Source organism: Salmo salar, chromosome 14, assembly GCF_965601325.2.
Source record: "Salmo salar chromosome 14, fSalSal1, whole genome shotgun sequence".
Classification (NCBI taxonomy): Eukaryota; Metazoa; Chordata; class Actinopteri; order Salmoniformes; family Salmonidae; genus Salmo; species Salmo salar.
Window position 1 is genome coordinate 58,631,935 of NC_138304.1, and position 14,728 is coordinate 58,646,662.

Genomic DNA, 14,728 nt, shown 5'->3' on the forward strand with positions numbered 1-14,728 from the left:
AGACCGCTGTGCCACTCGGGAGCCCATGTGGGCCTGGTTAAAAGTAGTGCCCTTTAAAGGGAATAGAGTGCCATTTGTGACGAGTCATACCTATGGTCTCATCTGTTTCTCTGAGGAACAGAAACCTGCAGTTGGATTTCAGGTGCAACTTCCAAACTGTTTCTATGAGGAACAGATTTCAGGGCCAACTTCCATACTTGGTGCGTCTCAACGGTCTATATGGTGCACTACTTTTGACCAGAGCCCCCATAGTACACTATATAAAGTAGTGTACCATAAAGGGAATAGGGTGCCATTGGTCTTTCCTTAGGGTCTAGTATTGCAGTCAGTCAGAGTAGGTATCTGAGACAGGTAGACTAAATCAGATCAGTCATCCTCATCTGTAGTCACTTAGCAACAACCAGGGTCTCTGTGTTCCAGGGTCTCCGTGTTCCAGGGTCTTCCTGTTCCAAGGTCTCCGTGTTCCAGGGTCTCCGTGTTCCAAGGTCTCCGTGTTCCAAGGTCTCCGTGTTCCAAGGTCTCCGTGTTCCAAGGTCTCACCACCTAGTCCTGTCCTGCTGGGACTACATACCTCTACAGGGAGATGGATGCTGAAGGAGTCAACATGGAGGTAGGAGGAGCGATATACATTTTATATCTAATATATACTGAACAAAAATATACTGAACAAAAATATAAATGTGACATGTAAAGTGTTGGTCTCATGTTTCATGAGCTGAAATTAAAGATCCCAGAAATGTTCCATACGTACAAAAAGTTTATATCTCTCAATTTTTTTGCACAAATGTGTTAACATCCCTGTTAGTGAGCATTTCTCCTTTGCCAAGATAATCCATCCATCTGACGGTTGTGGCATATCAAGAAGCTGATTAAACAGCATGATAATTACACAGGTGCACCTTGTGCTGTGGACAATAAAAGGCAACTAAAATGTGCAGTTTGGTCACACAACACAATGCCACAGATGCCTCAAGTTGATGGAGTGTGCAATTGGCATGCTGACTGCAGGAATGTCCACCGGAGCTGTTGCCAGAGAACTGAAAGTTAATTTCATTACCATAAGCCACCTCCAACGTGGTTTTAGAGAATTAGGCAGTACGTCCAACCGGCCACACAACCGCAGGCCACGTGTATGGTGTCGTGTGGGCGAGATGTTTCCTGATGTCAGCATTGTAAACAGAGTGCCCCATGGTAACGGTGGGGTTATGGTGTGGGCAGGCATAAGCTCCCGACAACAAACACAATTACATTTTATTGATGGCAATTTGAATACACAGAGATGCCGTGATGAGATCCTGAGGCCCATTGTCGTGCCATTCATCCACTGCCATCACCTCATGTTTCAGCATGATAATGCACGGCCCCAGGTCAGAAGGATCTGTAAACAATTCCTGGAAGCTGAAGATGTCCCAGTTCTTCCATGAACTGCATACTCACCAGACATGTCACCCATTGAGCATGCTTGGGATGCTCTGGATCGACGTGTACGACAGTGTGTTCCAGTTCCCACCAATATCCAGCAACTTAATCATCAATGAAAAGGAAAAGGTGTAACCGATGTGAAATGGCTAGTAGTTAGCGGTGGTGTGCGCTAATAGCTTTTCAATCGGTGACATCACTCGCTCTGAGACCTGAAGTAGGGTTTCCCCTTGCGTTGCAAGGGCTGCAGCTTTTGTGGCGCGATGGGTAACAATGCTTCGTGGGCGTCAGTTGTTGATGTGTGCAAGGGTCCCTGGTTCAAGCCCAGGTTGGGGCGAAGAGAGGGACGGAACCTACACTGTTACAAAGGCATAACATGCACATAGGTTAGGCTACTATGGTGAGCGAGCGTTGAGCCTTTTCATTTTCAATATGTATTGATTACCCATTTATTTGTCTCTGCCTGCAAATCGTCCTCCTAAAAGGTAGACTATACCCTTTTGGCCTAGCCAAAACGTTGCATCATCATTCTTGCTGCTTCCAGTTCAGTAGCCATACCTGTGAGATCAGGTGCTCGTGTGGTGTCTATTAAATAGAGTGGGCTATAGCCTATGCATGGGCAGAGAAGCATGAGGCTGTTATCTTTCCAAGGAAATGGACTTCCTAAATAGGCCTATGGTTAGGCTATAGTTTACTACATTACCTAGAAATAGGGCTAAATATTGATCACCCATATTTCTCCTTTTGAAAATCTTCCCACTCCTGAAAGGTAGGCTATAAAAATAGCTGAAGATGAAGTGCAAGTCTCTCCAACTCTGCTCTCTTCAAACTACATCTAGCATAGTGGCTGATATAACCCAGTAATACAATATAAAGGCCATGTGAGAATCTCTGGTAATTTAACCTATTTCTGAAGTTATTTTTGTGCATTTGATATTGCCTATAGGGTGCAAAATAGCGGACACCATGGCTGGTAGGCGAGCTGCATCACATACACCTAAAATAACATTGCGGGACTGTGGTTGGTTTGGACCAGTTCTTGAGATAGTGGACAGGACTGCAGTTGGTTTGGACCAGTTCTTGAGGTAGTGGGTAGGACTGCGATTGGTTTGGACCAGTTCTTGAGGTAGTGGGTGGGACTGCGGTTGGTTTGGACCAGTTCTTGAGGTAGTGGGCAGGACTGCGGTTGGACCAGTTCTTGAGGTAGTGGGTGGGACTGCGATTGGTTTGGACCCGTTCTTGAGGTAGTGGGTGGGACTGCGGTTGGACCAGTTCTTGAGGTTGTGGGTGGGACTGCGGTTGGACCAGTTCTTGAGGTAGTGGGTGGGACTGCGGTTGGGTTGGACCAGTTCTTGAGGTTGTGGGTAGGACTGCGGTTGGACCAGTTCTTGAGGTAGTGGGTAGGACTGCGGTTGGGTTGGGCCAGTTCTTGAGGTAGTGGGTAGGCCTGTGGTTGGACCAGGTCTTGAGGTAGTGGGTGGGACTGCGGTTGGTTTGGACCAGTTCTTGAGGTAGTGGGTGGGACTGCGGTTGGGTTGGACCAGTTCTTGAGGTTGTGGGTAGGACTGCGGTTGGACCAGTTCTTGAGGTAGTGGGTGGGAGTGCGGTTGGGTTGGACCAGTTCTTGAGGTAGTGGGTGGGACTGCGGTTGGGTTGGACTAGTTCTTAAGGTAGTGGGTGGGACTGCGGTTGGACCAGTTCTTGAGGTAGTGGGTGGGACTGCGGTTGGACCAGTTCTTGAGGTAGTGGGTGGGACTGCGGTTGGACCAGTTCTTGAGGTAGTGGGTGGGACTGCGGTTGGACCAGTTCTTGAGGTAGTGGGTAGGACTGCAGTTGGTTTGGACCAGTTCTTGAGGTAGTGTGTAGGACTGCAGTTGGTTTGGACCAGTTCTTGAGGTAGTGGGTAGGACTGCGGTTGGACCAGTTCTTGAGGTAGTCGGTGGGACTGCGGTTGGACCAGGTCTTGAGGTAGTGGGTAGGACTGCAGTTGGTTTGGACCAGTTCTTGTGGTAGTGGGTGGGACTGCGGTTGCGTCCCACCTACTCAACAGCCAGTTGAATCCTGTGGCGCTTTATTCAAATCCTTAGATATGCTATTACTTCAATTTTTCAAAAATATGACTATTTTACACCATTTTAAAGATAAGACTCTCGTTAATCTAACCACACTGTCCGATTTCAAAAAGGCTTTACAACGAAAGCAAAACATTAGATTATGTCAGCAGACTACCCAGCCAGAAATAATCAGACACCCATTTTTCAAGCTAGCATATAATGTCACATAAACCCAAACCACAGCTAAATGTAGCACTAACCTTTGATGATCTTCATCAGATGACAACCCTAGGACATTATGTTATACAATACATGCATGTTTTGTTCAATCAAGTTCATATTTATATCAAAAACCATCTTTTTACATTAGCATGTGACTAGCATGTGACTAGCATTCCCACCGAACACTGCCGGTGAATTTACTAAATTACTCACGATAAACGTTTCACAAAAAGCATAACAATTATTTTAAGAATTATAGATACAGAACTCCTCTATGCACTCGATATGTCCGATTTTAAAATAGCTTTTCGGTGAAAGCACATTTTGCAATATTCTCAGTAGATAGCCCGGCATCACAGGGCTAGCTATTTAGACACCCAGCAGGTTTAGCACTCATCAAAGTCAGATTTACTATAAGAAAAATGTTCTTACCTTTGTTGTCTTCGTCAGAATGCACTCCCAGGACTTCTACTTCAATAACAAATGTTGGTTTGGTCCAAAATAATCCATCGTTATATCCAAACAGCGGCGTTTTGTTCGTGCGTTCTAGACACTATCCTAAAGGCTAAATAAGGGTGACGAGCATGGCGCAATTCGTGACAAAAGAATTCTAAATATTCCATTACCGTACTTCGAAGCATGTCAACCGCTGTTTAAAATCAATTTTTATGCAATTTTTTCTCATAAAAAAGCGATAATATTCCGACCGGGAATCTGCGTTTAGATAAACAGACAAAGGAAAAGAAACCATTCGGTCGAAGCGGGCACGCGCCTAAGCCCATAGTACTTTGAGTGGCCACTTGCCAAAAGCGATAAAGTGTTTCAGCCAGAGCCTGCCTCGATATCGTTCAACGTTTTCCCGGGCTCTGAGACCCTATGGACGACGTAGGAAGTGTCACGTTATTGCACAGATCCTGAGTCTTCAATAAAAAGAGCCAAGATGAAACACTACTTCTCAGACAGGCCACTTCCTGCTTGAAATCTTCTCAGGTTTTGGCCTGCCATAGGAGTTCTGTTATACTCACAGACACCATTCAAACAGTTTTAGAAACTTTAGGGTGTTTTCTATCCAAAGCCAATAATTATATGCATATTCTAGTTACTGGGCAGGTGTAGTAACCAGATTAAATCGGGTACGTTTTTTATCCAGCCGTGCAAATACTGCCCCCTATCCCCAACAGGTTAGCAGACACTCTTATCCAGAGCGACTTACAGTGGCGAATGCATACATTTCAGGCATTTTTTTTGTTTGTACTGGCCCCCCGTGGGAATCGAACCCACAACCCTGGCGTTGCAAACACCATGCTCTACCAACTGAGTGTGCACCATGCTCTACCAACTCAGTGTGAAAAGTAGGGAATTAGCTAGGGAAACTGACAGATCAATAACGTTACATTGACATAATGACTAATAAAACTCACATTGCACTGAAGAAACGTCAGAATATCTATCTTCAATCGTTTTGCTGATGGTTTCATGTTTGATTCAGGTCTAGTGTGATTCAGGTCTAGTGTGATTCAGGTCTAGTGTGATTCAGGTCAAGTGTGATTCAGGTCTAGTGTGATTCAGGTCTAGTGTGATTCAGGTCTAGTGTGAATCAGGTTAGTTTGAGTCAGGTCTAGTTTGATTAGCCAACTTTTGGCCAGCTCTTTCTCTAACGGTACATCAACTGGCGCAAGCTTGCAAAGTTAATTTACTTCTAAAACGGGACAAACAAAGGCTAGAAATTATTTTTCATACAAACAACAGCTGTTAAATAGAGGTGGATATTATTACTTTCTGACCGATAACTAGAGGCTAGAGCTGACCTGGCTGTGGTAGCTATTATTAGCTAGCACAGCTTATTCATTCACCTTTGTCGAGATGGGATGAAACATTAGCTTACGTTACTGTACATGTCTGTTACAATACTAGCTCAGCACTGCGAATAAACAGTAGTTTTTTTTCTGTTAAGTTAAACAGCAGTTACCTTGCCAGCTACATCAGTCAATTAAAGAGTAGCCAGTTTCTCCTCTGCTTGCTTTTACAACTCGGTGACAGAGTGCACCACATACACACTGAACTAAGCTCAACTCTCCCATGCTGGTCCAGACAGCCTTCCAGAAGCTTTGCCTACACACACCATGTCAGCACGCTCTGTGGTGTCCGGGGTAGTCATAAACTCAGCCGGCTGAACACTCTAAACAGCCTTCGGAGGTGTCCGCGGTGTCAGAGGTGTCCGCATGGTCCTAAAGCACACCGTTGCCACCTTTTGGATCACATTGCAATGATAAAACTGGGTGGGGGACAAAAATGCAATTTCAGAATGTGGGACTTGACCCCCCATATCCCCAGTGAAAGTTGCGTCCCTAATATGAACTGTAACTCAGTAAACTCTTTGAAACTGTTGCATTTCTATTTTCGTTCATTATATTTTAACATGATTGCTGTTCACTTCAGCTTGTAACACCTTATCACAGATATGATTGTGCAGCTCATGGAGATAAATTGTTTACATTTTAGTCATTTAGCAGACGCTCTTATCCAGAGAAATTTACAATAGTGAATGCATACATAAAAAAAAAAAAAAATTGTACTCGCCCCCCGTGGGAATCGAACCCACAACCCTGGCATTGCACACACCATGCTGGCGTTGCAAACACCATGCGCTACCAACTGAGCCACAGGGAAGACGACTGACTCAGATTGACGACTAACCCAGATTGACTGACTCAGACTAGGAGCTAGTAAAACAGGAACTGATACCATTGTAGGTCAAATATACTGCTCAAAAAAATAAAGGGAGCACTAAAATAACACATCCTAGATCTGAATGAATGAAATAATCTTTATTGTCAATCAGTGTTGCTTCCTAAGTGGACAGTTTGATTTCACAGAAGTGTGATTGATTTGGAGTTGCATTGTGTTGTTTAAGTGTTCCCTTTTTTTTTGGAGCAGTGTATAATGGTATATTTATTAGTATTTCATGCTATCATTGTTGCTGGGTATAGTTGAACCTATTTCCCCTCATAGGAATCTCACTCATTAAGACTTGTTGAATCTCAGCTGTTTCCTACAGGGAACCTGTATAGCACTGTAGAGGAAGGATGGAGACATACTAACCCCAAATACAGCAATGGAACCAATGCCACCAGTGATTTCTACGGCAGCGGCGACTTTGACGAAGAGTACGGGGATGAACTCTGTTCCAAGACAGACGTGGTCTGGTTCGGAGCCCTCGTCACACCCATGGTCCTCTCCGTGGTCATTGTGCTAAGCCTTGTGGGTAACCTGCTGGTGCTGGTGATTCTGGCCAGGTAGGACAGTCTGATGATGAGAAACAGATAAGGAATATTTTCCTCATTTTAACTTGGCTTGCTGCTCTTGTTATGCATCTTGTTCGGAGAGAGCGAGGTAACTAGTGACAGTCTAAGGATGGAGGAAATTTTGTACTGGTCTTAACGGTCTGTGTGGAGGAGTAGAGTCTTCCTCAGTGGTCTGTGTTACCTGGAGGAGTGGAGCCTTCCTCAGTGGTCTGTGTGGAGGAGTGGAGTCTTCCTCAGTGGTCTGTGTGGAGGAGTGGAGTCTTCCTCAGTGGTCTGTGTGGAGGAGTGGGGTCTTCCTCAGTGGTCTGTGTGGAGGAGTGGGGTCTTCCTCAGTGGTCTGTGTGGAGGAGTGGAGTCTTCCTCAGTGGTCTGTGTGGAGGAGTGGAGTCTTCCTCAGTGGTCTGTGTTATCTGAAGGAGTGGAGTCTTCCTCAGTGGTCTGTGTTATCTGAAGGAGTGGAGTCTTCCTCAGTGGTCTGTGTTATATGAAGGAGTGGAGTCTTCCTCACTGCCTTATAGCCTAGTTCAGGGAGCTCTAACCCAGTTCCTGAAGAACTACCATCCTGGAGGTTTTCACTCCAACCCTGCTGTAGCACACCTGATTCTAATAATTAGCTGGTTGATAAACTGAATCAGGTTAGTTACAACTGGGGTTGGAGTGAAAACCTCCAGGAACAGGGTCGGAGTTAAAACCTCCAGGAGGGTCTCTCTCCAGGAACAGGGTCGGAGTTAAAACCTCCAGGAGGGTCTCTCTCCAGGAACAGGGTCGGAGTTAAAACCTCCAGGAGGGTATCTCTCCAGGAACAGGGTCAGAGTTAAAACCTCCAGGAGGGTATCTCTCCAGGAACTGGGTCAGAGTTAAAACCTCCAGGAGGGTATCTCTCCAGGAACAGGGTCAGAGTTAAAACCTCCAGGAGGGTATCTCTCCAGGAACAGGGTCAGAGTTAAAACCTACAGGAGGGTATCTCTCCAGGAACAGGGTTGAAGAGCCTAGTTTAAACCATAACTATTACTGTAGTCTTCAGAGTTACAGGGTAGACCTATTACTGTAGTCTTCATCAGGGTTACAGGGTAGAACTATTACTGTAGTCTTCATCAGGGTAGAACTATTACTGTAGTCTTCATCAGGGTAGAACTATAACTGTAGTCTTCATCAGGGTAGAACTATAACTGTAGTCTTCATCAGGGTAGAACTATAACTGTAGTCTTCATCAGGGTTACAGGGTAGAACTATTACTGTAGTCTTCATCAGGGTTACAGGGTAGAACTATTACTGTAGTCTTCATCAGAGTTACAGGGTAGAACTATTACTGTAGTCTTCATCAGGGTTACAGGGTAGCACTATTACTGTAGTCTTCATCAGGGTTGCAGGGTAGGACTATTACTGTAGCCTTCATCAGGGTTACAGGGTAGACCCTACTGTAGTCTTCATCAGGGTTACAGGGTAGACTATTACTGTAGTCTTCATCAGGGTTACAGGATAGCACTATTACTGTAGGCTTCATCAGGGTTACAGGGTAGAACTATTACTGTAGTCTTCATCAGGGTAGAACTATTACTGTAGTCTTCATCAGGGTAGGACTATTACTGTAGTCTTCATCAGGGTAGAACTATTACTGTAGTCTTCATCAGGGTTACAGGGTAGAACTATTACTGTAGTCTTCATCAGGGTTACAGGGTAGGACTATTACTGTAGTCTTCATCAGGGTTACAGGGTAGAACTATTACTGTAGTCTTCATCAGGGTTACAGGGTAGAACTATTACTGTAGTCTTCATCAGGGTAGAACTATTACTGTAGTCTTCATCAGGGTTACAGGGTAGGACTATTACTGTAGTCTTCATTAGGGTAGAACTATTACTGTAGTCTTCATCAGAGTTACAGGGTAGAACTATTACTGTAGTCATCAGGGTTACAGGGTAGAACTATTACTGTAGTCTTCATTAGGGTTACAGGGTGTTTAAAACAGTGTTGTGTTTAAAACAGTGTTGTGTTGCGTTTAAAACAGTTGTGTTTAAAACGGTGTTGTGTTTAAAACGGTGTTGTGTTTAAAACGGTGTTGTGTGTCTCTGCTTCTCTCCCAGGTACGAGCATCTTCGGTCAATGACAAATGCGTTCATGATGAACCTGGCGTTGTCTGACCTGGTGTTCACCTGCGGCCTTCCCTTCTGGGTCTCCTATCACCTGAGTGGCTGGAGCTACGGTGACCTCACCTGTAAGGCAGTCAGCTTCCTATTCTATGCTGGCTACTACAGCAGTGGCATCTTCCTCATCCTAATGACGCTGCATCGTTACCTGGCCGTGCTCCGCCCCCTGTCGCGCCTGGTGTCAGGCCCCTCCCGCTCTCAGGGCACCTGGAGCGCTGTCGTATCATTGGTCGTCTGGACCGTCAGTCTGTTAGCTGCTATGCCAGCTCTCATCTTTACCAAGCTCATCATCACTGATTCTAACGACCTTAAAGACCTTCTGGACCATAACAACCCTGATGGGCCTAGTGACTCTCCCGCCCCTAGTGGTGAACAGCGGTACTGTGAGGTTGCAGATGTCAGCTGGAGGCTGTGGGGGGTCTACCAGCAAAACATCCTGTTCATAGTGACATTATTAGTGGTGTGTGTCTGTTACAGTCAGATTGTAGTCCGCCTCCTGAGGCCCAGGGTTAGGGTTAGACGCCAGAGGAGCGGAGGAGACAGTAGGAGTCAGAGAACAGCCAGGCTGGTCTTGGGCCTGGTCCTTGTTTTCTTTGTGGGCTGGGCGCCGTACAACGTGGTTATCTTCCTCAGGACGCTGGTGTATAAGAGTCAAGATGGCGGCGGTGTTGACAGTGTTGCGTCATCCTCAACACCATGGGAGGAGTGTGGCACCAGCAATACGTTGGACTACTCCTTCTATGCGACCAGGCTGCTGGCGTTCTCCTACTGCTGTCTCAACCCACTGTTCTACGTGTTCGTTGGGGTCAAGTTCCGGAACCACCTGAAGAGAATGTTGAAGGGTTGTTGTCACGGTGTTACCGTTGTCAATAACAACACCAACAATAGCAGTGTTCTGTACAGGAGCAGCAGAATGACATCACAGTCCAGTGGGGAGGAGTTCTCACTTTAAATAGCAGCACTGTAAACACCAACAATAGCAGTGGTCTGTACAGAAGTAGGAGACTGACTCACAGTCCAGGGGGAAGGAGTCACTTTCATACTAGATATTGTAGTATTCTTTACTTCGTCATACCTGGAGCCTTACACTTTCATACTAGATATTGTAGTATTATTTACTTCATGTTACCTGGAGCCTTACACTTTCATACTAGATATTTTATTGTAGTATTATTTACTTCATGTTACCTTGAGCCATTCACTGGGTCTATTTTCCATTCATATTATCCATTTGCAGATAATGATTGCATTCCTCAAGACTATTTGAGGTGTTTATATCAAATCCATTTAATACCACGTTTCATACCAGGTTTAGAAGCAAATTAAATTGTGATTGTTGTATTTTGATTGCTGTAAGCCAAATCAAATTGTATTTGTCACATACACGTGATTAGCAGATGTTATTGTGGGTGTAGCGAAATGCTTGTGTTTCTAGCTCCAATTGTGCAGTAATATCTAACAATTCACAACAACACACACAACACACACGCACAACCTCAAAGTAAAATAATGGAATTAAGGAATATTTAAATATTAGGATGAGCAATGTCAGAGCGGCATAGACTAAAATACAGTAGAATAGAATACAGTATATACATATGAAACGAGTAAAGCAGTAGAATAGAATACAGTAGATACACATGAGATGAGCAAAGCAGTAGAATAGAATACAGTAGATACACATGAGATGAGTAAAGCAGTAGGATAGAATACAGTATATACATATGAGATGAGTAAAGCAGTAGAATAGAATACAGTTGATACATATGAGATGAGTAAAGCAGTAGGATAGAATACAGTATATACACATGAGATGAGTAAAGCAGTAGAATAGAATACAGTATATACATATGAGTTGAGTAAAGCAAAAATATGTAAACATTATTAAAGTGACTAGTGTTCCATTCCTTAAAGTGGCCAGTGATTTCTAGTCTATGTACATAGGCAGCATTCTCTAATGTGCTAGTGATGGCTGTTTAACAGTCTGATGGCCTTTTCAGTCTCTCGGTCCCCGCTTTGATGCACCTGTACTGACCTCGCCTTCTGGATGATAGCGGGGTGAACAGGCAGTGGCTCGGGTGGTTGTTGTCCTTGATGATCTTTTTGGCCTTCCTGTGACATCGGGTGGTGTAGGTGTCCTGGAGGGCAGGTAGTTTGCCCCCGGTGATACGTTGGGCAGATTTAAGCTCCACTGCTGTCCATCGATGTGGATAGGGGCGTGCTCCCTCTGCTGTTTCCTGAAGTCCACGATCATCTCCTTTGTTTTGTTGACGTTGGGGGAGAGGTTATTTTCCTGACACCACACTCCGAGGGCCCTCACCTCCTCCCTGTAGGCCGTCTCGTCGTTGTTGGTTATCAAGCCCACTACTGTTGTGTTGTCTACAAACTTGATGATTGAGTTGGAGGCGTGCATGGCCAAGGGTGAACAGGGAGTACAGGAGATCGTTGAGCACACACCCTTGTGGGGCCCCAGTGTTGAGGATCAGCGAAGTAGAGGTGTTGTTTCCTACCTTCACCACCTGGGGGCGGCCTGTCAGAAAGTCCAGGACCCAGTTGCACAGCGCGGGGTTGAGACCCAGGGCCTCGAGCTTAATGACGTGTTTGGAGGGTACAATGGTGTCGAATGCTGAGCTGTAGTCAATGAACAGCATTCTAACATACAGATATTATTTTTGTCCAGATGGGATAGGGCAGTGTGCAGTGCGATGGTGACTGCGTCGTCTGTGGACCTATTGGGGCGGTAAGCAAATTGGAGTGGGTCTAGGGTGTCAGGTAGGGTGGAGGTGATATGATCCTTGACTTGTCTCTCAAAGCACTTCATGATGACAGAAGTGAGTGCTACGGGGCGATAGTCATTACGTTCAGTTACCTTTGCTTTCTTGGGTACAGGAACAATGGTGGCCATCTTGAAGCATGTGGGGAAAGCAGACTGGGATAGAGAGAGATTGAATATGTCTGTAAACACACCAGCCATTGTGTTGCCATACTGTAGGTTTATATAATCAGCATATATTTTTCAAGGTCAGATTTTAATTGTGTAAATATTGAAATATTGTTTAATGTTTTTAAGTCTTCTGAATAAAGTATTGATTTGTTTTAACATTGATGGAAAATGTCTAAACTGTCCAGTATATCACAATTATTAAAACTTTGATAATTTGACTAAATTTGAAACTGAGGTGAAAATGAGGAACAACATGCAGTCTGTCCCCTCCTCTCTAGAACAGGTTAACAGCTCTCTAAATGAGGAACAACATGCAGTCTGTCCCCTCCACCCTAGAACAGGTTAACAGCTCTCTAAATGAGGAACAACATGCAGTCTGTCCCCTCCAACCTAGAACAGGTTAACAGCTCTCTAAATGAGGAACAACATGCAGTCTGTCCCATCCTCTCTAGAACAGGTTAACAGCTCTCTAAATGAGGAACAACATGCAGTCTGTCCCCTCCACCCTAGAACAGGTTAACAGCTCTCTAAATGAGGAACAACATGCAGTCTGTCCCCTCCACCCTAGAAGAGGTTAACAGCTCTCTAAATGAGGAACAACATGCTGTCTGTCCCCTCCACCCTAGAACAGGTTAACAGCTCTCTAAATGAGGAACAACATGCAGTCTGTACCCTCCTCTCTAGAACAGATTAACAGCTCTCTAAATGAGGAACATCATGCAGTCTGTAACCACCCTAGAACAGGTTAACAGCTCTTTAAATGAGGAACAACATGCTGTCTGTCCCCTCCTCTCTAGAACAAATTAACAGCTCTCTAAATGAGGAACAACATGCAGTCTGTCCCCTCCTCTCTAGAACAGATTAACAGCTCTCTAAATGAGGAACGAACAGGTTAACGGCTCTCTAAATAAGGAACAACATGCAGTCTGTCCCCTCCTCTCTAAAACAGGTTAACAGCTCTCTAAATGAGGAACAACATGCAGTCTGTATGTACCCTCCTCTCTAGAACAGATTAACAGCTCTCTAAATGAGGAACATCATGCAGTCTGTAACCACCCTAGAACAGGTTAACAGCTCTTTAAATGAGGAACAACATGCTGTCTGTCCCCTCCTCTCTAGAACAAATTAACAGCTCTCTAAATGAGGAACAACATGCAGTCTGTCCCCTCCTCTCTAGAACAGATTAACAGCTCTCTAAATGAGGAACGAACAGGTTAACGGCTCTCTAAATAAGGAACAACATGCAGTCTGTCCCCTCCTCTCTAAAACAGGTTAACAGCTCTCTAAATGAGGAACAACATGCAGTCTGTCCCCTCCAACCTAGAACAGGTTAACAGCTCTCTAAATGAGGAACATGCAGTCTGTCCCCTCCACCCTAGAACAGGTTAACAGCTCTCTAAATGAGGATCAACATGCAGTCTCTCCCCTCCTCTCTAGAACAGGTTAACAGCTCTGTAAATGAGGAACGACATGCAGTCTGTCCCCTCCTCTCTAGAACAGGTTAACAGCTCTCTAAATGAGGAACAACGTGCAGTCTGTCCCCTCCTCTCTAGAACAGGTTAACAGCTCTCTAAATGAGGAACAACATGCAGTCTGTCCCCTCCACCCTAGAACAGGTTAACAGCTCTCTAAATGAGGAACAACATGCAGTCTGTCCCCTCCACCCTAGAACAGATTAACAGCTCTCTAAATGAGGAACATCATGCAGTCTGTAACCTCCACCCTAGAACAGGTTAACAGCTCTTTAAATGAGGAACAACATGCTGTCTGTCCCCTCCTCTCTAGAACAAATTAACAGCTCTCTAAATGAGGAACAACATGCAGTCTGTCCCCTCCTCTCTAGAACAGATTAACAGCTCTCTAAATGAGGAACGAACAGGTTAACGGCTCTCTAAATAAGGAACAACATGCAGTCTGTCCCCTCCTCTCTAAAACAGGTTAACAGCTCTCTAAATGAGGAACAACATGCCGTCTGTCCCCTACACCCTAGAACAGGTTAACATCTCTTTAAATGAGGAACAACATGCAGTCTGTCCCATCCTCTCTAGAACAGGTTAACAGCTCTCTAAATGAGGTACAACATGCAGTCTGTCCCCTACACCCTAGAACAGGTTAACAGCTCTCTAAATGAGGAACATGCATTCTGTCCCCTCTCTAGAAAAGGTTAAAAGCTCTCTAAATGAGGAACAACATGCAGTCTGTCCCCTCCTCTCTAGAACAGGTTAACAGCTCTCTAAATGAGGAACAACATGCAGTCTGTCCCCTCCACCCTAGAACAGGTTAACAGCTCTTTAAATGAGGAACAACATGCAGTCTGTCCACTCCACCCTAGAACATGTTAACAGCTCTCTAAATGAGGATCAACATGCAGTCTGTCCCCTCTACCCTAGAACAGGTTAACAGCTCTCTAAATGAGGAACAACATGCAGTCTGTCCCCTCCACCCTAGAACAGGTTAACAGCTCTCTAAATGAGGATCAACATGAAGTCTGTCCCCTCCTCTCTAGAACAGGTTAACAGCTCTCTAAATGAGGAACAACATGCAGTCTGTCCCCTCCTCTCTAGAACAGGTTAACAGCGATAAATGAGGAACAACATGCAGTCTGTCCCCTCCACCCTAGAACAGGTTAACAGCTCTCT

At 45.0% G+C, this 14,728-nt stretch overlaps 1 protein-coding gene across 1 annotated transcript; it reads left to right on the forward strand.

Moving 5' to 3' along the window:
• The first annotated feature begins 330 nt into the window (after nucleotides 1–330).
• Nucleotides 331–12,244, forward strand: LOC106595329 (chemokine XC receptor 1-like). Its single transcript, XM_014186705.3, has 3 exons — nucleotides 331–610; nucleotides 6,741–6,991; nucleotides 9,083–12,244. The coding sequence occupies exons 1-3, from the start codon at nucleotides 584–586 to the stop codon at nucleotides 10,095–10,097; spliced, it is 1,293 nt and encodes a 430-aa protein (XP_014042180.2). The 5' UTR covers nucleotides 331–583; the 3' UTR covers nucleotides 10,098–12,244.
• Nucleotides 12,245–14,728: the final 2,484 nt, after the last annotated feature.